This window comes from Amblyomma mixtum, chromosome 3 (genome assembly GCF_055824585.1).
Source record: "Amblyomma mixtum isolate Tamu chromosome 3, ASM5582458v1, whole genome shotgun sequence".
Classification (NCBI taxonomy): Eukaryota; Metazoa; Arthropoda; class Arachnida; order Ixodida; family Ixodidae; genus Amblyomma; species Amblyomma mixtum.
This window is the reverse complement of record NC_143014.1, coordinates 82,133,893-82,159,826: the sequence shown is the minus strand read 5'-3', so window position 1 is coordinate 82,159,826 and position 25,934 is coordinate 82,133,893. Positions and strand designations below refer to the sequence as shown.

Here is a 25,934-nt window from a genome sequence, read left to right as displayed (position 1 = left end):
ACGTAGTAGTCCGTAGTAGCAAATAGTCCGCGCGTATTTTTATTTCTTCGGGCTTATTTTGCGGCTATATTATCTGCGAATGAAACTATTTATTCATGGAAACCTAAAAAACAAAATAAAGCGAAAGCAAAGCCTCCACGGGACTGGGTGAAAGGCGCTCCACGCATTGGTCGACTCCGCCCACCGTACGAGGCAGAATTAAAAAAAAAAAAGGCGGGAGCCGGACGTTAATTCGATTTAATTGGGGAAATCGGCCACACAGGGCAATAAGTCACTGTTTATAAGAATGCTAGGAACGTGTAGATCGAGTTCCCGCGGCAAAAAGACATGTTCAGAATCCTCTTCAGTGCACCTTTAAGGTGATAAGCACAGCATGACTATGACTAACATCAGGCGTTGGCTAACAGCAGAAGGGTTTCTGCAAAATGTGTTGCACTCTCTTGACGTATCGACTCCTCTGCAGCCTCACTGTTAGCTTTAGCCGAAACTTGGCTTAATGAGTCTGTCTCTGACGAATCAAGGTAATTTTGTTTTCGGTGTCACAGACACTGAGAGGAGGTGGCGCTTTTATTGCAATTAAGAAAGAACAATCTGCCGCACCAACTGCTATCTAACCCGCCGCGGTGGCTCAATGGCTTTGACGTTCGGCTGCTAATCCCAAGGACGCGGTTTCGATTCCGGCAGCGGCGGTCGTATTTCGATGGAGGCGAAATACAAAAAGGCCCTTTGCTGTGCGATGTGAGCGCACCCTAAAGAACCCCAGATGGTGTAATTTAATCTGCAGGCCTCCACTACGGAGTCCCTCATAGCCCATGTGTTGCTTCAGGACATTATATGGATACTGAATCAAACTTTTGTACGCACACTTTAGGATGCAAGCAGAAGTTTAACTACTGAAATAAAAAAAACATCACAAGCTTTTGCGGGAAAAAAGAGCGCAAAAGACGTTTTTTCTTCGATTTCGTCTCATACCACCGCAAATCGCGGCCTCCCCTGGAAGCTGCCGATGCGACGTGAAAACACTACACCCTGCTCCCGCACGAGAGATTCAAATCGCTACACGACCGTGGTGGACGGCTATACCTCTCTGTGTACACGCTTTGTCTAACTCTCCACTTTCCCTCGGTTCATTGTGGAAATGAAGCATTCAGTGCGGCGAAACAAACAGACAAACTACTGCTACGCCCATGACCCTAACAACATCTTGAATCGATACACAGGTTCGCATCCGTTTTTGAGAGATGAGAAGCCCCGAAGACTGTGAAAGCGTGCTGCGCAGCCATCCCGGTTAAACTGAACGCCTTTGATTGGTGAATTATTTCGGAGTTCGGAGCTTTTAACCCGACGGTGTAATGCATCCATGTCGGAAAAAAATTGTCTGGCGTCGGCGTTGGCGATCGTTTGAAGCCCCGTAGCTGTAGCAGCCGGAGCACGCAGATGGAATGTGGCGCCTGCCATATAAGTCACGTGACCTTCTCACGTCATCACAACTTGCCCGCCATGGCAGGTGACGACCTGCCCACCATATTGGCGCAGTGAAATCAATGATTGATCGCGAGGGAAAGAACAACCTGGGTCGAACAATCCCCATCGGTGGCTGTGCTTTAAACCGCCACCTGCCGGGGCAGTGGCGCATCGCTTAACCACTGCACCACTGCGCCAGGAGTGGTATGAGGAACCACAGCGGCCTATGAATATAACGCAGACAATGAGAAATTCCGCATATATGGGCATTAATCCATTAACTCTATCCCGTCATACCCTTAAGGCGGAACTTTAGCGTCCCCTCCAGTTTTTTTTCTCCGCTTGGATTGCGCACCTAGTGGTGCTGCGTTTAGAATGCTTGCAAATGGCGCCCGGAAGACAACGCCCAAAGCCTGGTGCTGCTCTATTGGTCTTCTGAAGAAAACACAAAGCAGAGAGGACCAGGTACGCGTTTCAGATGAGGAGGGGAAGGTAGGTTGCCGTGTTGTGTTACTCAGGCAGCGCTAAGAAAGAAAAGTGCGTTTTAACGGGTATAACGCGCATAGCAGTAAATAAATGCCGATTCATTGCTGCGATTTGTCACTGCCGGCGGTTAGACCCTGGTCCGCAACAATACGGCAAATTTCTTGTTGTTGCCCCAGTCTTGTACATGCCGCATAGTAAGACTGCTGAGCTGAAAGGACAACGATGCTGCCCGAAAGAGAGGCTCATTACTCATATCTGGGCTTATGCGCTACTACCGTGAGAAAGCACAGTGCTTAGCTTACTGTAATGCTTGATTCAACGAAGCGTTGAGTTGTGTGCGTTCGCATTCTCGTTCGCTTAGCCCCGTGTAGCGCTTAGCCCTCCATGGACAGTACAGTGAACGATTACCGGTGCTCTCGCATTCGGGTTTGCTAACTGGCAAGAAATTGCAGTTTCCCCCCGTTCCCGAGCGGTGTGAGGCGGTAAACGTTGGGTGATCTTCCAATCGTGCAGGACGACACAAAGCGACGAACGGTCTATTGACGCTTTGGTAGAGCCGTAATGGGTGCCTTTCTGTCTCAACTCCACACGTGAACCCGTGTGCACAGCGCCTGACGTTACGTTATTTTAACCGATGGCGCCACTGTAGTTAAAGCATGCGAATTAAAAAGATTCGAGGTGTGGCTAGCCCGGACATGTCTGACCGGCAAGTCCACTGCCCTCGCTTGTTCGTCGTCGCTAACGGCTCGTAGCCATGAGTCCTTGATTTCTTTTATGCCCATCAGTGAAAAGACATGATCGTCAAAGACGTATTCCTCGCCTGTGTAAGTAATTTTGACGTTTCATGTTACACAGCTGCGCGACGGCGCGCTTCAAATACCACAGCTTGCCACCAGCCCGAAATCGGTGTTATTACGTCACACTCTTCGCGTCGCGTTTGATGATCCGGCTTGATACGCACTCATAAAATGTGAAAAATAAAACAATCAACTAAAAAATACGCAAAGTGGTGACACGGTTTTTCATTTTCAGAGTTTTCTTCAAATTCCAAATTCTGCTTCAGTACCACTTTAAACCATACAATTTATAATTTACAGCTGCTGCTTCCTCTTCTGTCGAATGGGTATTCATCTGCTTGGAATGTAATGCTACAAATACTTTTACCGCTGTGTTCTACCATCCACCCGGCACGTATGATGGGTTTTCAGCTGCATTTCATCGCATACTGGCCAATGTGTGCACGTGTTATCATAATCCTGTCTTGTTAATCTTAGGCGATTTTAACCTTTCAAGTATGAAATGGGACACTGTTCGTCTCAGCAAGAGACAAGAATGCGCAAGTCTTCCTGCAGGCTTAACCAGATTTTTCGCCTAATTAGCTCATCAAAAAGCACACATGATCCGTGGCTAGCACTGCTAACAATCTATATTTAATTTTATCCATAACCTTGAAGCATGTTTTGAAATAAAGTAATCTTAATGGTCTTTCTGACCGTTACGTTACTACTGGACGTATCACACATTTTTTAAACGAAAGACCTCCAGACAGATAAGGTCATACAACAGACCTGCTTTCGACTGAATTAACCCCGAATTAACCTCGAATAAACCTCTTTTTGTACGTGGTTCTTGGCTGAATGTGCTGTTCGCTGCGTGGAAGAGAACCGAACATTTTTTTAAAACCACCCCAAATAACCTTATTAAAAACACGTACCTGTTATCAAGTCAGGTGCAGTAAAACCGTGCCTTGGTTCTGTCAGCGGCGACGAAGAGCTATAAAGAATAAACATCATGTAGGCAAACCATTGCTAATTGTTATCCAGCTTCATGGGAAACGTACAACAAAGTGACAAAGAATTTCAAAAAATGCTTAACGACTGGTCGTCTGTTTTAGAGTAACGTCTATGCAACTATGCCAGCAAATAGGTACCCCCGAAGATTCTGGCTCATAACATATCCGATTCACGCATTTATTCTGATGATATCCAACTTCATGACGCCGGTTCGACGCAACAGCTTAATCACGCTTTCTCATCTGTATTCAGGCATAAAGGCATTACTTCTTTTACGGTCCTTAACGGACATAACTAATTTTCTATCCCTCCAGCGCTCATTAGTGAAGCCTGCATTCTTTCTTTGCTATCTAACCTCTACATTACAACCAGCTCTCATCTTCTTGACTTTAGTAACAAGATACTCGAAAACACGTCTCAGAGCATTTAGGAATTATTGCCCGCACTCTTTCCTCGGTCCTTATCGTCTGGTTTAATTCCTCAAGACTGGTGTGTAGCCCAACTAATACCCATATGCAAAACTGGTGGTCGCTTTCATCCCTTCAACTATCGACCTCATTCATTGACTTGGACCACCTCTAAGTTCCTTACTTCAACAAGCTATGGTATGCAAAATGGCGCTTCGTTTCTTCATTTTTCCAATGCCTTTCACCGAGTTTCTTACGACAAGCTTCTGCCTAAGACAACGCTCTTAATATTCACACTCGCCTTCTAGCATATATTAAGGTGGCGGTTCCACTGCCGCCATCTTGCGAGTAGTTCATATTCTGCCACCAGGCTACGACACTGATCCATCACTGAGAAAGTGTCTACCCGTCTTGCCCCCAGCGACCCGAGACTGGTTTTGGTTGAGATGTTGAGATACGTGTCCGGTCCTTTCTTGACCCGTGCACCCGTGCTGCGTGAAGGCTTTTCTTTTGTTGCTGCGCCTGCCTTCAGAGGATTACAAACGAACCATGGAAAGCCCGGCTGCTAGTCCCCGTCGTGCGTGGGGGGAGGTGTTGGTGGGGTGGTTCCGCATGCTTCTTTCTCTGCCTGTCCCTCGCCAAAGCCAAAGAGAGTGGGGCTTCCTTTATTCGGTCTATGGTTCCGGAAGGGTGAAGGGAAAAAGTTGGAGAGCCGGGGCAAAGAGGGTACCGTCTTTGTCCAAACGGCGTCAGAGGTGAGGTGATCCTTGTTCGGGATAAGGATGCCAGCACGGGAACAGAGGACCGTTTCCTTCTCTCTCTTGTTTAGCCTTGGCTAAATAGCCGCAGAAAGCTGTACCGTCGATGTTACTATCTGGAGGGCCTCCATTGAGGGAACGTGTCGTTTCGTTCTTGAGTTTTACGCGACTACAGACTTTCCAGTTTTCAATGTCGTGACATATATTAGTGGGAGCAAAGAAAAAGAAAAAAATAATGCTGCCCAGCCCGCATCGCAAAAGGCACAACGTCGACACAGTGGAAACCTGGGAGAGTTAGTGATAATTGTCGACATAATTGCACAGAGCAAATTAGTAAGTAAGCGAAAAGAGGAAGCGGACGCCAAAAATAAGGAAGGTGTGAAATAAAGAAAATTAATTATGTTTATGTCCCATGTATATATTTCTAGCGTTCTTTTTTTTCAATGAACCTTATAGTTGAAATCGGTGCCCTTCTTGTGTCCTTCCTTCTGCCCTCGTCTTTTGCGCGTTCAATCGCTTCGTCACTGTTGATGCATAGTAATATTAGTAGTAGTCGGAACACTCCTGGTCTAGAGTGTAACCTGCTAACTATAGCGCTGAAAAAAATATATTTTTTTATCAAATGATATTGCATCTATGATAAGAAAACTATAACAAAGACAGCTATACAATTTAGTCAACGCTCAGCGTATGCCTGTCCAACCTTATAAACTATGGTTGGTAAAGAAAAAGGCAGAGAGAAGTGGGCAATTGTCAATTTCTGTTTACCCTTGAGATGAATCGACATTGCGCAAGAGACGTGAAATTGCTATTGAGAGGGTTAGCACCGCAGGGTGTCGGAATGTGTTTACCTCAGAAGCAAATATTCGTCGTACATGCGGCGGCACCTTGCAACCAATTCCGATCAACTTCGACGGAATTTTGCCAAGGCTCACAAAAATGCAGAATACAGATGCATACCATTCACGAGGCGGACTCGAGACTTTTTTATAGACATTGTACGAAGAAGAACGGGGGGGGGGGGGGGGGGGGGGGGCGAGGTGTGCAGGAATGCTGCCGAAAAAAAGGGGTCGGCTACAAAGCGATAGTTCTGTAGGCACTTAGGGCGACCCCCTCCCCTCTCTCCTTTGGACCCTCAACTGCGTGCTCTTATTCATTTTAGACGTACGTCTTTCTTGTATCCAGTTTGCATCATTAGGTTGCTTATTCCCTCCAGAATTTTCCATCGCGTGCTGAAATGTATATCTTTCTAACCTTGCGTCGATTTGCCTCGATTTGGTTGGATCAAAGATTGAAAAAGTGCGCCCGCGTATGTGTGTGTGTATGCGTGCGTGTCCACGCGCGCGTACCTGGAAACTGTAGGAACAGCTGCTATTTTCACACCGTCTATTGTCAGGAAACTATAGCCTCGTTTACATGAACCCGACTTCGGCGGGTCGAGCCAGGAGATCGAGTTGAGCAAGGTCAGCCCAACTTGACTGCATGTTTACATGAACTCGATTTTAGCGAGTCGCGACCGGTTCAACAGCAGTGGCACCAAGCGCCGAACGGCGCAGCGGGAAAGGGCAGTGGCAGCCGGGAAGATTGCGGCATGCACGGCTGCCTCGCAGGCGCTACGGCGCAAGCGAATAACAGGTTCGCATTTATCACCCCTCCTTCCACTAACCCGACTCAGACCGGTTTACGTGCTATCTGCTGTTGGGGTCGAGTGAGTCAACCCACCCCCTGCAGCGGAGTTGACTGGACTCGCTCCCTCGACTCCCGGACCCGACTCGTTTACATGAACCCAGTAACCGGTTTTCAGCTCAAATCCTCCACTCAACCCGTCATGTAAACACCGCTTATAACGTGCTTGTAATCATTTTCCGAGAATTCCTTTTCCTGCGGCGCTAGTCTACCCCGCCTGCAGGAGGGGCGCGCAGCAAGGGGAGGGGGCGGTCCTTTGTGCCAGTTCCTGAAAAGGGGACTTCTCAGCACTATAGTCGGTTACAACAAAAGAACGAAGCGGCACACGCAACTCAGACGGAGCTCTCCAGCCAATCACGTCGATTTGTGTGGCTGTGCATGCAGCCAAGTCTGCGAAAGAGAACGAAGGAGTCGGCGCTGTGTCCCCGTGTCGCCGACGGTGGATGTCCTTTGTTCGGGATAAGGCTAAAAGAATAATAACGCAAAAAGAAAGGAAAAGATTTTGCTGCCCCGGCATCCGCCATCGTCTTTAGGAGCACCTGAGAGCAGGAGCAGGGGAAAAGACAGGGAGAAAGGCGAAGGTACTAGTAGGTGTGGTGCCCCCGTTTATTGTCTCAGCTACACTGGCCACTAAAGGGGGAGGGGGGGGAGAGGGCTGGGCTGCTCACCTTTCGCATAGATCCGCGCGAGAGCGTCTTTTTCGCAAAAGCGCTGAATGTTACAGGTGGGGTCATATTCGGCAACAGACGGTCGTGGCAGCTTCAGTCTCCACTGCTGTCGCGGCGCACCTGTGGAGACCGAACAGAAAACTGTTCGGTCGACGCGCTTGGCTGGGCGGTCTCCTTTGATGGGCATGTGCTGCTTCATTCTTGAGTTGTACCCGACTTATATACCACATGAATTCATTTCAGCGGTGGAACATGGCGCCCTCTGAACCACGGCATTCGTTTGAAAGAAGTGCGAGTCTAGTTCAGGAAAACCTGCTCCATGGTTAGTGCTGATATAGTGCAGCTGCAGCCGCCATGGAAGCAGATGATGGTTTGCGGGTTGTGATAAACGGCGGAGACTCAAGTAACTTTCACTCGTCGACAAGCTAGAACGCTGCTCGAGTTCTCCAAAGAAACGGATCGAGGCTGGTTCATGGCAACATGTTATTGTGATGTGCGGTTTGCACATTTCTTCATGAGGTACGAGAGGTTGGCTGCCGCTGATGTAGGCTGTAAACAGCTGGCTACAATTCATTGGCATCTCAAAGGCTAGCGACGGCCAGGCCTGCACTCGACCATCCGTTTTGGAAGCAGACAGTGCCAAACTGCGCTCAAAGTGCCGGAACTAGCGGTACACACCCGCCGCTGCCGCAGAACTTTGCCGAACTGGTGCATTGAGTGAAGGCGAATCGAGCGCTCTCCAACTCCCCTCCACAGCGCTAGCCGGAACAACGAACAACCGGCAGCACGAGGCGAAAGCCTGTCTCTTCCCTTTCCTGTCGCTTTAGCAATGCCAAAGTTGTCCTCGAAAAATAATACGACGCCCAGAATGCGTTTCGTAGCGTCAGGTGAAAAAAATTGGCAGTGGCTTAGCTCTGCTATGCCTGGGTATACGTAGCGTAAAGTGATCCGGTGTTTCGGCCGCACGTTTCGCCTTGGCTGCTCGACAGCAAACTGCCAGGCGACAACCTCGGGATCGGAAGAATTTACATTTTCCAGTCTTCTGCGCCGTTTGGCAGCGGCTCGACTCTCCTTAGCTTACCAGAGCTTACATGTTGAGCGCGACCGTCATTTCTCCGCGCACCCTCCTCGCTCATGCGCAGTAGCGCGCGGCGCAACTGTCGTAAACACGAGGTCACGCGTCGGAGAGGAGCGCACGCCGGTGGCGCCGGCAGCGAGGTGGCGACGCATCTGCGGACCTGCGCCTCTCGTGATGTCACGCGGTTCTCGCGAATGCGCATAACACTCGCGCAAAACTCGGCTCTGACCCGTGCAGTTTGGCTTTACTAGCTTTACGCTACAAAACAATCCAGCAAAGCAATATGACGGAAATCTGCTTGGAAGTTCGACACACACTACATAGGGCAAAATCGAGGGAAACGTGCGAACATCGTAGAGGTATCGTTCCCTCTCGTGAACACCTCCTGATTGGAAATGTTTAGCAGCGCCACACTCGTTATTTTTTTGAACTGTGATTATTTAGTACACGTGCATGTGTGTAGATGGCGCTACTTACTAAATTTATCTACATTTATCGCATGTCGCTGCGTTATTGCTATTATTGTTTGTATTCTGTGGACTTTGTTCTTGGCAATTGTTAGAAGTTGATTAAAGGAATGAGAGACCGACATTTTAAGAGTATATTTGCCAGAAAAAAAGAAGCCGTGGTACGTTTCAAGAGCTTGTGTCCTTCATGAGGAGAACAAAAATGTAGCTAAAATCAACTAGACATTGCGCATTCCCCAAAAGCCGTAGAGTAAAGGCGATGCTTAGCCGCGTAGAGCGAAGTATTAAGTTTATTCACGCAAAATCTCAAAACTGCCACGCGCTGGTTACCTGAACAGTTTTGCATTCCGTTTTTAACTATTTCGAAAAAACGCTAACTTTGATCATGAATAACTTTTAAACTAAACAAGGCAGACGGATGAAATTTTCAGAATGGAAGGGCAATTAGACGGTCTCAAACTGTGCAAAAAAGCGCCGCAGTGCAATGCATATCCCAAAAGTTATTGCAGATTACATTGTTCTGTTTTCTATGCTTTTCAAACATGCGTGGCTAATAAACTAATCTATACACGTACTTCTAAATGCTTAAATATGTTGATTAGCATCCGATCTCAAAGTATCTCGAAAGATATTTCTCTAGGTGCAAGAGGTTTTTCACAATTTTGCATTTCCTGAGACAAGTTGAGCTCAACTGCCAGTTTTCATCTTTGCGTTTTCTTTTACAGTTGAAACAAATTTGCAGCTACCGTTAAACAAAATGCATCTTTTGAAAGCAGAGAAAAGTAGCTTTTCGGAGATATCTGAACCATATTTATGAAGTGAACGAGCGAGGTACAGTCGACGTACAAATATCACCAAAAATGGTTCCGGCTCACCGTCAGAGTGGGACCGCCACCTTAATGTCTTCTTCTCATCTCGCGTGTAGTTCACCTCCATTAATGATTCTAGATATTCCATCGCTCAAGTCACGTCTGGCGTACCAGAGGGTAGTGTGCTTGGTTCCGTGCTCTTTCTAATGTTTATTGATGACTTACCCAATTGCATGATGTTCGCTATAGACTATTTGAGCGACGACTCTTTAATACATTGCACCATAATTAGCGACACTGACCGCTAATCCTTACAAACTTACCTGAATTAGATCAAACATTTGGTGTCCATCGTGGCTGATGGCATCATGGCTAGTGGAAGTAATAAAGCACAGAATCTTGTCACGCAGTGCATAAGGTGCTACAAAATTTGCCGGCTGTCTTCACCTTGGGATGAAGTTGCACAACGCGTAAAGCCCAATCACTCACGTAACACAAGGACGCGCATTTTACGGTGGAACTGCGTTAAAGGGGCTGCGAAACACTGCCTGGGGGAATACCGGCTATACTTCAGGTGGGTTCTTTATGTCACACAGATGCTGACTTAAAAAGAATTACAGGAATCGATGCACAGGAACGGGAGTTTTTCAGTGAAGAAATTTCAAAATACAAGCAAACAAAACGCTGCCCTCAACTCGATTTTGGCGGGGCTTCCCACTCCTATTTCGCTCTCCCAATGACGGCACGTGGCGCAACCAATCAAAACAGCCAGCCAGAGCACGTCGCGGAAGTTTGTACTCCATGGTTGCCTGCTCTCTGTGAGACTGGCAGCGTTGTTTCCATGCCAGAGCGCCCCTGGTGGTGTATTTTTATTTTACTTGCCTTGCAGGGCTTTTATCTAAGACAAACAAATTGTCTTTGTTGATATAATATAAAACGCAGACAGGTGACAAAATGTTTCTCTATTTATTCACACAATTTGCAGTATATTTACTGTTTGTCCGGTCATCAAGCTCGCGCAAGGTGATGTCATATCCGCTGCTAAAAACCCGCCACTGTGTGGCGACACCATCAGAGCCATGAAGTTGTTTTTGGGAGGACATTAAAATATTAAAAAACGGAATATACGCGGTGTTACCGACGCTAATAGCACCATTATAACTCACTGTATGCAATCAACAGGCAAAACAGTTAACTAAGATTGTGTTTATGGGCCCCTTTAAGGTCGGCGGAACCGAAACACAACAACTGTAGCTGCCCTAACGCTTTAGCTCAATCCTGAAATCCTCCTTGTTTCCCATTTCTTGCTGAGGCGTGCAGCGCCTTTCTCTCCTCGACTCGGGGCGCCACCATTTCCTTATTTTCTTTAATACACGAGTGTGCAATTAGATTAAAGTGCAGAAAGGGCAATGCGGATGTAGGACCTGAGAAGTTTTAAGAAGGAATGCACCACAGTTTCAAGAACAACGTCGCAGATAGTCTACTTATTAGTTGTCCAATGTGCACTTCCTAAAGGCCTGGTTCCAGCACAATTCATCCTCTCAGAGGGAGCGCATACGCGCAGAAACCTTCGCTGGACACACGTGCAACGGGGGTCGCACACTACAGATGTCCGGTGAGGCGCTATGATGTAACTTGCCAGTTGGTAGAACATCTATTTGTCGGTAGGAAATGTCACATCGGAAGCGCAGCCGTTCAACAAGAATTTTCTACGGCCGATTTAGAAACCCGAATCCTTTAGCACTGCCAGCAGTGCGAAGCCACTGGGTTTTTGAAAGCGGGAAAAGCTGCTTGAGCTGCGCCTGGTTCTCCCCGTATCTGACTGTATCCGTCGTTTTGTTCGCCTGGCGTGTTTAATGTAGGTATGACCTAGAAGGCGGCGCTCCTGCGACAGCGCCGCCTTCTTCTTCTTCCTCCTCTTTGTAATGGCACATACCCACGTGGGTAGATTGGCCAAGGTATAGTGGTATAAATAAGAAAATTTCCATAGGATTACGACAAAATATCGGAGCCAAACGCGCAAATCCTAAATGCACTGTATGCAACAAAAAAAAAGTCAGATGTAAAGGAAATTTGCGCGCCTTGCAAGGCAACCTCCTCCTCCTTCTCTTCGGGGAGTCTAGAATAACTAAAAGGCCGAATCTAGAAGCACCGCTGAAAAGTGCCACGCCACCGCATGCTTTGGTTCACTGCAGTCATCATCATTATGAGGCGCGGTCAACGCGCCCTAGCGCGCTCGCTTGAGCACCAGCGCACGAGCACGTGAGACCGAGCTCGCGCAGCCGTCCGTGGAATCACAGCTTCTGACGACCGGGCTCCTTCCACCGGCACCATGTTGTTCAGCCTGGTCGGCCCCCGGAGAACCGGGCTGGTCTTGCTACTTCTCGTGGCTCTGGCGACCGCCCGCAGGCCCTACCGTAGCACCGAGGACGACGACGAAGATGAGGAGGAAGACCAGGGCTGGGGTGGCGACCGCGGGGAGCGCCGTCGCCATGATCCCAAGCCGGCCCAAGAAAGCAGCGGCCACTCGGGGTTCAGCTACGAGGACCGTAAGTGTTGCCAGCATGTCACACAGCCGGGCGGCCCCAGGGCGCTGGCTAGTGGCGCGCCTCAGTGCTACGCAGTAGTGGCCCTGCACCGCGCACACGGCGCCGCGATTGTTGGATTCTTTGTCAGCGGTTACAGCCGCTTGTGTCCGCCTAAACGTGACAACATTCTGCGGGAGGAGAGAGAAGAGTCTCGTTCACAGAGTTCTGCATACTGCGCCCGCTGTAGCTCAGCTACGCAGATGCACGCCAATGGCGCGGACTCATGCGTCGAACGATGGCACGTAGGTCTGCTAAACCGCCACGCTGAAGGCAGCGCCTCTTGCCAGCTAGAATATGCTCTACGACGCTTCTGTCCATGCGAGAGTTTTAACGCAGCTTAACTGCGGCCGAGCATTACTCGGTGAGATTGCGACCGCAGCCTTCCGCTCTCGAGTAATATGGTTTAATCTCCGTGGGACTTGCCTGATGGCTCAAGTGCACCCTTACTTCCCCTCGAGAATTTGGCACGCAACATGCACTCGTGTTACTTACAACCTTTCAGCATGATTTCCAGTACCAAATAACTCGCACCAAGAAAAAAAAACGTGGGCCTAGCCCACAAAGCCTGCGGTTGTATGTTCACTCCGAGACATGTCGGCTCGATAGTGCTGGACCATGGCGGTGGCCTACGAGAGTACGAAAGAATAACAATGGCGCACACTGATCACATGGAAAAAAAAAATTAATCCTCCCCCTCTCCCTCATTATTTCTTTTTGAGTCTAACTTTACATCTGACTTTTTTTGTTGCATATAGTGCATTTAGGATTTGCGAATTTCAATTCACGCAACCATCCTAATCTAAGTCGTACCGTACTCAATAATGTGGTGCCAAAGGAAACAAAACTGGCGAAGAGTCACCAAAGGAAGCGACCTGGAAACTGTATGTGCCGACAGAGCGCGGCGCTAGCAGAAGCATGATCTGTAAGTCTGAAACACTATTCTTTGCCCACCGCTCTCCCCAGAAGACCAGTCCCCACCCAAGGCAGAGTGTGAGGTGGACAGCTTCCGGAGGGGCCAATCCGAGTGTGACCGCATCTTGCGAATGAACCTCCCTCATCATCACGGCAGCCACGACTACGTTTGCTAGTGAGTCTCTCGCTCTGCTTGCCTTTTTGTTGTTTTTCTCTTTAATTCAGAGCGCCACGTACATGGAGTCTTCCCAGAAAAACTTCTCGACTGCGTTTTCTTGACCACCAAAAGAGTCTACATCAAATAACTAAAAAAAAGTAATCCTTAGTCCTATTATTTTACTTTTTCGCCTCCATGGTTTGGAAATTACTCGCCAAAAGGAAAAGGGGCGATGGAGGTTGCTCGCGACAAAGCGATGCTACAAAACCCGCATACTAGCGTACACATCCCCCCGTTTATCGTTCACTGTTGTCCGCTATCGAGTGGCAAATGTTTTCGGGGTCCCCACCGTTTCTTCACTCCCCATCAAGTTTGCTTGCTGCTTGGCGTGAGTCCCTGGTGCCGGTTATCCTTTTTGAATGAAGCTTATCTAGAAGGGCCCATGTGCGTGCTCTGGGCCGCGAGAGCAGAGGAGGCAACTCCGGCAATGTGGCCGTGCGTGCTCACATTAAGCCTGTCTCGAACCAGGCGTAATCGCCGGATGTCGCACGTGCTATCCGGAGGAGGCAGCTCGGGTGCTTTAGACAAGTGTTATGCCCTCTGTACTTCCACGCTACGGTAAAATGAAGTGAATTAGCTCGCGAATAGCATAAAGTAACGTTTTGATAGTGTTGAAAGGGAAGGGGAACAATCCATCAGCCGTGCATGTTTTCTACTGTGATAGCTCAAGAAAATGTTTCTTAAGAGTGCCGCCGTGCAGTCAGAATAAACTTGATATTACAAAATGCGGTATCCGCATGCACGCCTCGGAAATGCCTAGTCTGGCAGTGAGTTTCCAATAAAAATATCGGCGTTTTTGTTTGCTTGCTAGCTCCTTGCGCAAGTACAAGATGTGCGTTGCCAGTGTGATGATCCAGTCGAGTTGCTACGAAAGGACATTCATATCTCAAGAGCTGCACAAGATTCGCGGCATCATACAAGGCTACAGCGTCGACTGCTTCAACATAACAAAAGGTATGACTGTCGCTATACGCGCATTTAGCGCTTCAAAAACATGTCCTGTTAGGTCTTTACGGAAATAAATCGCTGTAAAGGGAAAGACCGCTAGACACCCCCGCTTTGCATGACGCCTTACGAGCAGCGTAATCGAGCCGGCTGATGTTTTAAAATAATGGCAGCCCTGCAGCAGGACCACCTGCTACCTTTAGCAAGGCCGCTGAGCGAACAGTCACGCCACTCAGTAACAGGCTCTACAGAAGCTGCGTAAACCTCGTTCAAAACCTCACTTCCAAGCGATTGACTGCGATGCCAGCCCACGACTTGAGCAAAAAATTTTGTGAAAGGTAGCGCGCAAGTTCCGGCATCGTGGCATACACGCAGCCATCCTGAAACATCAGTCACTCTCCTCATTGCAGCTGAACGTAGGAAGCGAAATGTTGTTTACTCGGATTCTGTACACCTAACAATTCGTCGGACTGCAGGTTTTTGTTGGTCTTGTTCAGCGCTCGGTTTCCTTCCTTCCGTTTATTTGCCACTTGGCCTGATGACAGTGATGAAGTGCGAAAGAGCAGCTCTTATGGGTATGGGCAGCTATGTAGGTCCGTCATCTGGTGTTCATCCTCAAGAACACGGCTTGAAGTGCAGTGAGCCTGTACTCTGCCTCATGAAGGCCGATCAGCGCTATGAAATCCACAGCAGGCGTCGGCTGTATGGCGGGGTCATTTTCGCGTGGTAGCTGTACACGTCCACTGCCCCTGACGCGCGCTGACGTTCTCGGCGCAGAGACCAACCGGCGAGGTCTGAAAGTACGCCGCCTCCGGTTCCGCATGGCCAAAGTGAAGCTCTCGTCGGAATGCAGCCCCGCCGCTGCCTGGGCCGTGGAACTGACATGCACCAAGGACTTTGAGCACGACATGAAGGCCCTCGGGCAGCTCAACGAGCCGTCCAGAGCCGTCAAAAAATCATGCAGGTGAGAGATCTTTCTTATGGCCTATCTTCACGGAAACTTGAGGCTTTTTCTAATATGCAGCAAAATATCGTGCCATCTAGAGTAACACTCAATAATTTTGCCCTCTCTCATTCATTTTCCTGGTTTCGAAGCAATTCGCCAAACTTTTGGAGAGCGAAACCTTGCTTGGGTCTTCACTGGCTTGAGCCGGCGCACAGACATGTTATTCGCAACGCCTACAGAGGCAAAAGCTAAAGTGTTCACAAATCACAAATCGATCATTTTAACTAAGATGCACGAACTTGTTTCCTTTGATGTTTCAGAACCATCCTTCGCTACTATCACTGTTTGACACCTGTGACGGAATCAACTAGTTGCCAGAAAAATCCCGAATTCATCAAGCATTTGGAGTATTTCCCGAAAGCCATCACTGCCCGATACAAAGAAGTGTGTCTCAAGGAGCTTGACATCAGCCCATCTCTTTTCAAGGAGAAAGTGAACAGTAAGCACATTTGAAACGATACTGCTGCCGTTTACACACTCTTGCGTATGACACAAGAAAGCTCTGGTATCTGAAACCATGAATGCTGACATTTAGGGCTGCGACCAGAAACCAAACAGGCGTCTGCTAGCTATGCTGGAGGAAAGGGGTGTCACAGAACAAAGGCGTGCTAAAGCATCCACATCAGCTGTTTACTTTTATCCCTGACACTATGCATCCTCCAGATTCCTTAGCACCCATTTCTCCGAATTTTTCGCAGATTGTGTGTAACTGCCCAGTGTTCCCACGAGCTACGATGTTTTCATTGAGCCAGCTCATCTGGGAGTAAGCGCAGCCTAGACCACTCCTTTGACAGTTAACTAGCATTGCATTCATAATACTATAATCACGTGGAAGAGAGGTGTATTTCACATAAACAGTGGATGACGATTGCTAAACGTACGAAAAAAAATCGCAGCACGATCACCGCTGTGTAACGCGAGATTATGCGGTAGTGGGGAGGTGTTTTCATTTCACGATATATTGAGGTTAAGAATTTGAGAGCAACATAGATATATTTATAGTTATAGAGCATTCTTCTTAGTTTTGCACTACTACTACCGCTACTACCATTACTACTACTACGACTACTACTACTACTACTACCACCACCACCACCACTACTACTACTACTACTACTACTACTACTACTACTACTACTACTACTACTACTACTACTACTACTACTACTACTACTACTGCCACTACAACTACTGCTACTACTACTACTACTACTACCACTACTAGTACTACTACTACTACTACCACCACCTCCACTACTAGTACTAGTACTACTACTACCACCACCACTACTACCACTAATAATATACTACTACTGCTACTATCACTACTACTGCTACTACCATTACCACTATACTGCTGCTACTACTACTACTACTACTAATACTACAACGACGACCATGCCGATGCGAAACCCAGTTAACGGGCATTTTACAGCTCTCTCTATAAAAATAAAATGCGCTGATCGACGCATCGAAAGTTATTGGCAGAGAAACCTATCTGCGCTGAACTGCTGCCTGTGACCATGAATCAATAACGGCAAAGCAGGCAGTCGCGTTATTTCTAGCATTTATGGAGAACGCAAGCTATGGTGCTCCAACGCAAGAAGTACGCAAGAAAGGGCTTCGAAATAAATCCCTCGTCTTCTTCGTCAACAGCTTCAATGGCCGCTGTAAAACAACAGTCCGATGGGTGCAAGGAGGAAGAGGCATCTCGGGAGTTCTTGGCATGCGCCTTGGTCTTCAACGAAGTAGTATCGCACTCAGCGGATAAGTTCCCACAGTGCGAGTAAGTGCTTCACCTTGTTATTCCCGAGCGCGCTGACGCGTCCGGAAAGAAGCAAACAGAGCACGATTCGTGGTTCTGACCGTATTTACACCCGATTTAGCAGGAATTCGCAACGTATCGCGCGTTCACGTTAAACCGCATTAACAATGTTGCCATGTGTCCACACATCAAACCTTCCATATTTAGCTCGAGCCCATGATTGCGGTTACGAAGCCACAACGTTGTTGGTTTACGCCTGCCTACGTGTAGGCATGTTGTCGTTCCTGCGCTATGCCATCTACTTTGCTCTACTTCTCTTTTTTGATCTTGTTTTTGTCATCGACAGTTTTACTGCACCACGCCGACAGCGTACAGCTCACTGAGAGCAAAGCCGTCTAACTTTTAAACTAGCCATCGCACTATCCTAAGGGCTACACCTGAATCATTAACCGAGTAAATTAATACCTGTGCACAAGTGCAAAGACGCAAAACCGGGTACAGGCTGTAAAAAATTACTCTAGCCGTTACAGAAAATGACTGCCGCGCAAAAAAAAAAAGAAATTAAATACTGAGCATGAGCAGAGGAATGGGCGAGTGCTGAATTCCCAACATACTGTCCGCGTCTCTGCTGCGTCTTTCGTCCGTTTTTTTTTTTTCGCGCTGCAGTCATTATTCTTTTGTCATCCACAAACACGCCAAATCTGCCACATTAGTCAAGTCTGCGCTCTAATTTAATGTCATAGCGGGACAGATGCCGGAACTTTTAATCTCATAGGGACAGTCGACTTGCTCTTCTCACTGCTTTTCCTTTCTGTCTGCAGAGGCATATTTAATATACCGGACTTTGCAGCACCGCGTCTGGCGCAACACAAAGCTGAATCTGCAAAACTGATTTTGCACGGGATGCATCGAATTGCAATGGCTAAGCGATAAAAGCACATCCGTTATTTGGGGAGGGGGGGCGTTTTCAGAAGATAGATTGCTGTTAAGGCGAAAGGGCGAAGAGAAGCCGCGATAATGAAACATTAGGCATTACGGGGGTACCACAGGTATGAAGTACTGAGAGGTATTCCGAAAGGAATAATGGCGCCGGGGCTTACTTTCTGGAGTGCCGTTTTGTGCCTAAGGGTAGAAATTCAGTCGAGACCAGAAATAAAACATAACTATTGGAATGCAAGCGCAAGGTGCTCAAGGCAAAACCACAAAGGAGGCAATAAAGGGAGATATGGTCTGGACATCAGTTAAGTCCTTTCTCCTTACTCCAAGTGACCATGTTTGCTTTACCTGTTTTTATTGTATATGTACTGATGTTATGTCAACCAGACGAGTGAATTGTAGTTGACTGTTTTCTCTTGCCTGAATGCAGATAACTGTGTATGTGTTTTTATTTTTATTTATTCAGTTGATTTGTCCTACCATTGTATTCTGCCTTATATCACGATAATATCGATGTTCTATCCACTCTCTGAGTGTGGCATTTCATTTATCAGGGTGTATCATGCACTGTATTATATTGTATTTACTTCAACTAAGTAATACCGCCGTACCGCTGTCTAGTGCATGGGGGCCTGCGGCTCTGTCAAGCTGTCATTTATGACAGCTTTTACTGCCGGCCTCTAGTGTTGTGCACCCTATATGACACAAATAAAGGCATTATTATTATTATTATTATTATTATTATTATTATTATTATTATTATTATTATTATTATTATTATTATTATTATTATTATTATTATTATTATTATTATTATTATTATTATTATTATTATTATTATTATTATTATTATTATTATTATTATTATTATTATTATTATTATTATTAGGGAAACGGAGCATCGTCTTTTGCCGGTAGTGCGTTTTGGAAGAAAAAACAAAACGAGTTGCATCATGTTAGAAGAACGAACCAAAGCAAGCGTGCCAGTAATTGGAGCTCGAATAACAAGGTAATACATTTTAATTTTGTGTTCTTGTTTGCCTCGCAGGGCTTACAAGAACTTCATACAATGCACAGAGATGATCGCCAAAACCCTTAACTGTGGACAAAACTCGGAGTTCCATTACCACGCCGTGCACGTACTGCAGGTCCTCCTCTACGATTACCAGGAGAAGTGCAAGAGCCGATGTATGTCTACTTTACTGCTTTATTCGGGGAGAATGAGCATGGTTCGGGGATGAGCACCGTCGCGAAACGAGCGCACGCTACCTAGTCCGAGCATCCGTTTCGGGAAGTCGTCCTGCTTCGAAAGGAGTGCTCACTGAAAGCGCCGATTTCTCTATTTCTTGCGCTTATTTCTCTCTCTCTTCCGGTTGTCGCTCCTGTAATTCCCACTCGCTCTACTGTACCACCGTGGACAATCGCGTCATTTTTTAAAGGGCAACTGCATAGGCATCAGAAATCAACGAGCTTATAAAGGTATAATGTGTGAAACTTGCAGGTAAAGCATGCGAAGTCTTTTTGGGCGAGCATTTAAAATAGAATGTAATCGCCAATTAAAATCGCGACGTCCTTCAAGCTTCTCCGCAGCGCACAACGCCGAGTGGGGGGCGCATGGTGACGTCATCGAAGGTATGCGTACATTTTCAACACATAAACACCTGCTTTGAAGGAAAAAAACCAATGCCCCCGAAGACAAATCCCGCCGAGCGTTGTTTGGCAGCGTCCAACGAGGCACGGCAGGGTGTGGCTGACGACAGCGGCAGTTTGAAATCCTACCTTCCGTGACGTCACACAGAACTTCCCGCAGTCCTACGGTGCTTTTAAGAGAAGCTCAAAATTCAATCGTCGATTACGTCACTATTTTAAATGGTAGTGCAGAAACACTTGGCATGCTTTACCTACAGCCTATATAGATTTGAATCCTTGAATATCGCGAAATTCTCGAAAAGTGGTGCAGTTGCCCTTTAGGGCGAAAACCTTTAATGGCTCATGCTCGCGGCCATGACTCTGTCCGTCCGTCCGTTACATCTGAAGTGAAAATCATAACTAGTCATTACTAGTCACAAGTCATTAACCAGACTAACTAGTCATTAACCTAACTAGTCATTAACCAGAAAAAAAAAATCCTAAAATATTGTGCATGGCGAGAATCCAGCCACCATCCTTCCGTTCCACAGCCGAGCGTGCCAACGACTATGCTACGCCGACTTCCTCCTAACGCATATGCAGTTCTCTTGTCTAGTGTAAGGACGCTGGAGAGCGTTAATTGCGGGAAAGGCTTTCGCCTCATCGCGGTTTAGACCACCAAAGTGCCCCCTAGAAATTTTTGCCTTCGCCACCACCAATTTTCTAAAGCTGCTAACCCGGTAGCAGGATCAACCGGAGTAACGGTACGCACCGAGCACCTGGATTTGCTCGCTAGGACGTTCGACACTGGATGCTTACGCCCTCATGATAGAAGGCTGCCCACAATGGATAAATATTTACTCATTCTAGTCGCGACGTTTATTTCCACGCAATATGATAATCTAAATTTGGTATCTCAGAAGAATGACGAGAACTGCAGGCTGCCACATCAAAGTGCGAAGTTCAATGACACTATGTGCAACGGTGTGATTGTAGCAATGCGTCCTCGAAGCAGCATAATGGGCGTTCGATCCACGATCTAGGCCACTAAATGAATGCGAAGTTCAGCCAGCCAGGGATTAAGCACCGATGCCTGTTTTCCGTAATATTCTTGCGCGCATCTTTGAAAACACCGCGTTTTTAACTTGATCTGTCGAAAGAACCGCAGCGCGAATGCCATCCCTGTTCCTTTGTCTGGCTGGACACCTTACCTGCTGGAGGAAACTCCAGATAAGCCAGCGAAAGCACGACTGATTGCACGTGACATTTGGAAGGATGCAACAGTCAGACGTGTTCCGAGTGAGGTGTTATACTTGTTGCACATCTTATGTTAAATATTTCTTCCACGCGTTATGAGTAATGAGCTGCCAGAGGTGCTGCTATCTGGCTACAAGAATTTTTCCGCGATGTGTGCTCACTTCGGGTATGAAACACGTTCCCTGCATTATCTAGTTTATCCAGTGTTCTATTGAAAGGCCTTGACACTTTCCTAGAGCAGTGCTCCGAGATGTGCGTTCATTTTTAATATAAACTATGCAGTCTAGTTTATGTACACATCGAGGGACAACGTTCTAGCACCGAAGCACTGCCTTTGAAAAATCATTACTGATAACGCGCTACAGAAATGGGTAGCATAAGATGTGCAACAGATGTAACATTTGACACAGCATACTTAAACAGCCGACTGCTGCTTCTTTCCAAATGTCGCTCGCGATCGGTGTTGCTTTAATCGGCCTTCATGGCATTTCATTCAGGAAACATTGCACTTTCTACGGACGGCGCGCAGGGGACACGACCGACTCGAAGGACGCCATATTTGCGAGTCGCGGCGCACCACTTCTCAGGTGGCCTCAGCAGAGCTGTGTCCATGCTGGCTTTCTCTGTTAATTTAATCAGTGATTGAAACGAACGCTGTATTTGAAAAAAGCCAGCCCGAACTACCTTACTGTATTAACTGTTCGAAAATCGCTCCACACTGTTAAGATATTCGAGGGTCTATTTGCTGCGTTCCTTCAGCCCTGATTGGACGACAAATCTGTAGGCTCCACGATGCAGCACAGTGGCGCAGGGAGAGGCGTCCATATATGTTAGCTTCGCCCTTCAGTCAGCCTGTCAGGAAGCCAAAAACGCAAGCAACTTAATGCGTTGAAGGAAGTCACCGGGGCGCGTTGTGGGGCGCTCCACTGCAGCCCTGATGCCTATTATGCGGAACGCCACTTATGTCATTTTTTTACAGATAAGATTCGTGAGTGTATGACAGGCGTACGCGGAGTGTGTATAGCCCCTTATTCGACTGACCTGTCACCTGGTCACATCCGCGCCTTCTGCAGTGAAGCGCGGGAGGAGCAACGAAAGACAGATTCCCAGCGGCGAAGGGCGCCCCAGTGACTCGGACAACAGCGGTCGAGGGGGCGGCGCAGGCGGACGCTCGTCCGACGAACGGCCGAGCGGCAATCGCTACGCATCGACAGACCGCCCGCCGCAACCTGAAGGGGTCTACACGCGTCGAAGGTTCTTCAAGCACACAGAACAAGTCTTCAGGGTACGGCAGTTCATCACTCGCCACACCTTGCGGCTAGAATGAGGCGTGGTGCTGTAAACACCTCATGCCTAAACCACGCACAGCTTCTTGGAAAGACATTGTTGCGCACAACGTACCCCAATTGAACTCGCGCCTGTACAGCCGGCGATCTGCTGAGTGTGACGGATATGTTACCAATGGAAAGAATGCTGTTCGCAAGTCTGAGCTCAATGTAGATATCCCCTTTTGTTCGTCAATAAGTGGGTACGGTGTGGTGCAGTCTCATTACAGCTCCCTCTAGGAATGCAAGATACTTTGTTTTCATTCTTCTTAGCTGCAGCATAACTTCGGCTCGTTATTATGCTCATTTTAGAAATGGGGTTTGCGTTAATCATAGACGGAATACGTAGGAGACGATGGCCAACAGCTGTTTACTCTTACAGACGCTCACATATACATATAGGCCACATCAATGGTCAAAGAAAGCATCGGTAACGCTAATTCCAATAAGAGATATGAGACACGCATTCAAGTATCAGGCTCGGCTGTACAAACAGTTGTCGTAGTGATCGAAATTTCCGGAGCCCTTCACTACGGCGTCTCTCATAACCTCAGTCGCTTTGGGACGTTAAACCCCAATAAACCAAACCAACCAAACCAGTTATTTTTTTTAATTTGGGAAGCTTTTTATTAAAAACAGCCGCGCGTGTTGATTTCTCTGTCTGTCAAAACACATTTTCCGTCATTATGGTACACAACCACAAGACTTAACATGTCATTAAATATGTACCTCTGTCTCTTTTAGCGTTTCGAGCATACTCTCCCAGTCTCTTGTCGACGCATCGCCCAGTGAACCCTATATGCATTGTCCGGCGGGAGAGTGGAGTGGCGAACACCGCTTGAGTGGAATACTTGCCGCGGGGGCTCTCGTGGTTCTTCTGGCAGCCAACGCTTACTGTCATCGCTAATCTGGGGGCGAGGCTTTGCAAGCTTGCTAGATGCACAAACCGGAACGCCAGAGGAAGGACAGCATGTCTGCTTGTAGCTGTCTTCGGGTGATTTGTTCGAGTGTCGTTTCCTTTCGAGTTGTTTCGAGATGCCAACACTGACATAGAGAAACCCGCTGCCGAGGAAAACTCCCGCAGCTATTTAGTGCTACTTCACAAGCATTGCGGGGTGGTAATTGTCTTGTATTCTAGCATCATTATGGTCAGGCCGAGGAACCGCAAGGCCATAAGCTGCACCGGTAACATGGTCTGTGATGGGCTTGGATTCAGTTCTTGCCCTGTCCTTGACGACTGCTGCGTTTGTGGGAGCTCAGAACTTGGAACCATCCAGATGCGCGCTGCCACAAACGGCTGTTTGCTAAAATGCCTCCACTTTGCAACCGCTTAGGACCACTAAAATCAATGTTCGAAATGATTTTTTTTTTTCGCAGATAACCACCGAAAACCCATTCTACCCTCCACTACGCAAACTGCCGTTCGAGCCCCGCGTTCCTCAGGCTGAGGACTACCCCCGAAGCCACGGCGAGTCCGGCGTGGAGTTGGAGCGAAACCGGCCGCAAAGCGAGAACGACGACGAGCGTGGCGGTCGGAACAACAGGCGAGCCAAGCCCGGACGGAGAGGGGGCTCGCGCCACGCCGGCGATGAAGAAAGCGACAACGGCCAAGGAGGTGCCAGGACTGCCTACAGGGACTCCCAGGGTGACAGCGGAGGCCACCGCAACCGGTTCAACAACCGGAACATCAAGAGAGACGAGCCGGAGAAGAAAGATGATGGCTACCAGCCTGACCCCAACGATGGCTTTCTTGAAGACTCCGAGGACGTAGAAGCCATCCGGCGGCGCAAAAAGAAGCTGATTGAACGGCTCTGAATTCTTCCCTTTGGAACAACCTCTCGATCTTACTCTTTCTTTTCCTTCCTAAGATTTTCCACCTTGTATGTACTTTTATTTTCAGTGTGAAATGAAGCTGTGTGTTCTAAAGATGTTGCCGAAGATGGGCAAGACCAATGCGAAAATAGCGAACTAGGAAAGCCGGTTGGTTTATTGGTTTATTGAGGTTTAACGTCCCAAAGCAACTCAGGCTATGAGGGACGCCGTAGTGAAAGGCTTCGGAAATTCCGACCACCTGGGGTTCTTTAACGTGCACTGACATCGCACAGCACACGGGCCTCTAGAGTTTCACCTTCATCGAAATTCAGCTGTCGCGGCCGGGATCGAACCCGCATCTTTCGGGTCAGCAGCCGAGCGCCGTAAACACTGATCCACCGCGGCGGGGCACGAGGAAAGCCCTGAAGTGCTTCAAATTACTCGTGCCTGCGCAGCCTGAGTATGTTACGGCAGGTCATTACACCCACAGTTGTGCTACAGAAATAAGGCAAGCTCGGGTAAGGCCAGATCACCGGCACCTCACTACCGTATAGGTCTGAATTTTGATGCTTTTAAAGACTGCTAGGTAGCCAGTAAGTTGGGAGTACGACTAGGTGCGCTGAATTCTAAGCAGCTAATATGCGGATTTTAATAATCACTAAAGTCCTCGAACATAGGCAGAGTCATTGAGGGTACAGAGTGCCAGCAGAAGTCGTGACCTTCCACTGACAAATATTTTATCAAAGCTGGGGCCTTGGACACAACCTCCTTTACAAAGGAAAGCGGTGAAAGCGCTCCTGAGATTCTTAAGGGACTCGGGGTTGTATTCCCGTCTATAATCTAAGTTTTCAGTGCGCGCCCTCTGCCCCCGTGACATAGTGGTCGCTGGACACTTGGAAAATTGCTGCTCTTTTTCCTTTTTTCCCCTTTGTTCCCCTCCCCAAGTGTGGGGTAGCCAACTGGGCATCGCCTGGTTAACCTCCCTGCCTTACCGTCCTTTTCTCTCTCTCTCTCTTTATCAAAGCTGGCAGCGGCTAAGCGCTCGTGAAGCCAAGTGTGCTGCAAAAGAAACAGCTTGGTGGCACCCTGCGGAGCCTCCTTTAGAACCACGACATCAGGTGTAACTCGTACGTTACCAGGAAGAAGTCTTCATTTTGCGTTATACGGCACATTGTGCGATAACCTGCTCTGTGAACCACGGACACCCTCCACTTGGGTTGGACACCCTCCACTTGGGTATGCGGCGGGCTATTGTTCTAAGAAGCCTTCACTTATGAGTACAATAGAGGACTCGCATACCTGTGCGGCCCTGCACACTGGCACTAGTTCAAACCACACCCCCAAATCCAATGGTGCTTTCCGTAAGAAGGTAGTACAAATTCTTGCAACACAGAGCAAAAAGGACCATGGGCAATGCACAATAAAAAAAAAAAAACAGGACTGACACTGATGAAATTGATTTCTTTCGTTGACAGTAAGAGACCAAACAGATATGCGACACACTTGTGAATCTGGCCACAGGCGGCGAGAGTTTAGGCGACACTAGATTGGTACCAACCTGCGAGGTAATATTTCACAAACCGTGGTAAAAGGTTCAAAATTGTTGATTAACGCTATAAAATTGGCACCCAGTAATTTGTCCTTTACACTACATTCTGTGAAGACTCTGCGCGACTTTATCACGTGGTAAACACGTAGCTAACACGCAATAAAGTATTGTTCGTCATTCCTAAAATTTAGACCTCGGTTCGGCCGCTTGAGTCCATCATTGTCTGAATTTTCCGGTTCCTGGTATTGCGCGAACTTATTACTTTCCAAAAGCACGAGTGCTTCGTCGCAACACTTAATTCCGGCAGCAAAAGACGTCGTTTTCCCCTCACTTCCAGTACAGCGTCCCTTTAGAAAGACTTCGACGTTTGAAGGCGT

General features: G+C 47.8%; 1 protein-coding gene across 1 annotated transcript; it reads left to right on the top strand.

Annotated features, from left to right (window-relative positions):
* Positions 1-11,948: 11,948 nt before the first annotated feature.
* Positions 11,949-24,011, top strand: LOC149350791 (uncharacterized). The gene is made up of 9 exons (XM_089576933.1): positions 11,949-12,165; positions 13,168-13,291; positions 14,145-14,287; positions 15,056-15,242; positions 15,545-15,723; positions 16,941-17,070; positions 19,034-19,173; positions 21,945-22,156; positions 23,574-24,011. The coding sequence occupies exons 1-9, from the start codon at positions 11,949-11,951 to the stop codon at positions 24,009-24,011; spliced, it is 1,770 nt and encodes a 589-aa protein (XP_089433059.1).
* Positions 24,012-25,934: the final 1,923 nt, after the last annotated feature.

What these genes read in the sequence shown, in the direction of transcription:
- LOC149350791 (XM_089576933.1), top strand. Translation starts at nt 11,949, where the DNA reads ATGTTGTTCAGCCTGGTCGGCCCCCGGAGAACCGGGCTGGTCTTGCTA. An exon ending in GCCGTCAAAAAATCATGCAG is followed by an intron (nt 15,243 to 15,544) that starts GTGAGAGATCTT and finishes TTGATGTTTCAG; the next exon opens with AACCATCCTTCGCTACTATC. An exon ending in GATAAGTTCCCACAGTGCGA is followed by an intron (nt 17,071 to 19,033) that starts GTAAGTGCTTCA and finishes TTTGCCTCGCAG; the next exon opens with GGCTTACAAGAACTTCATAC.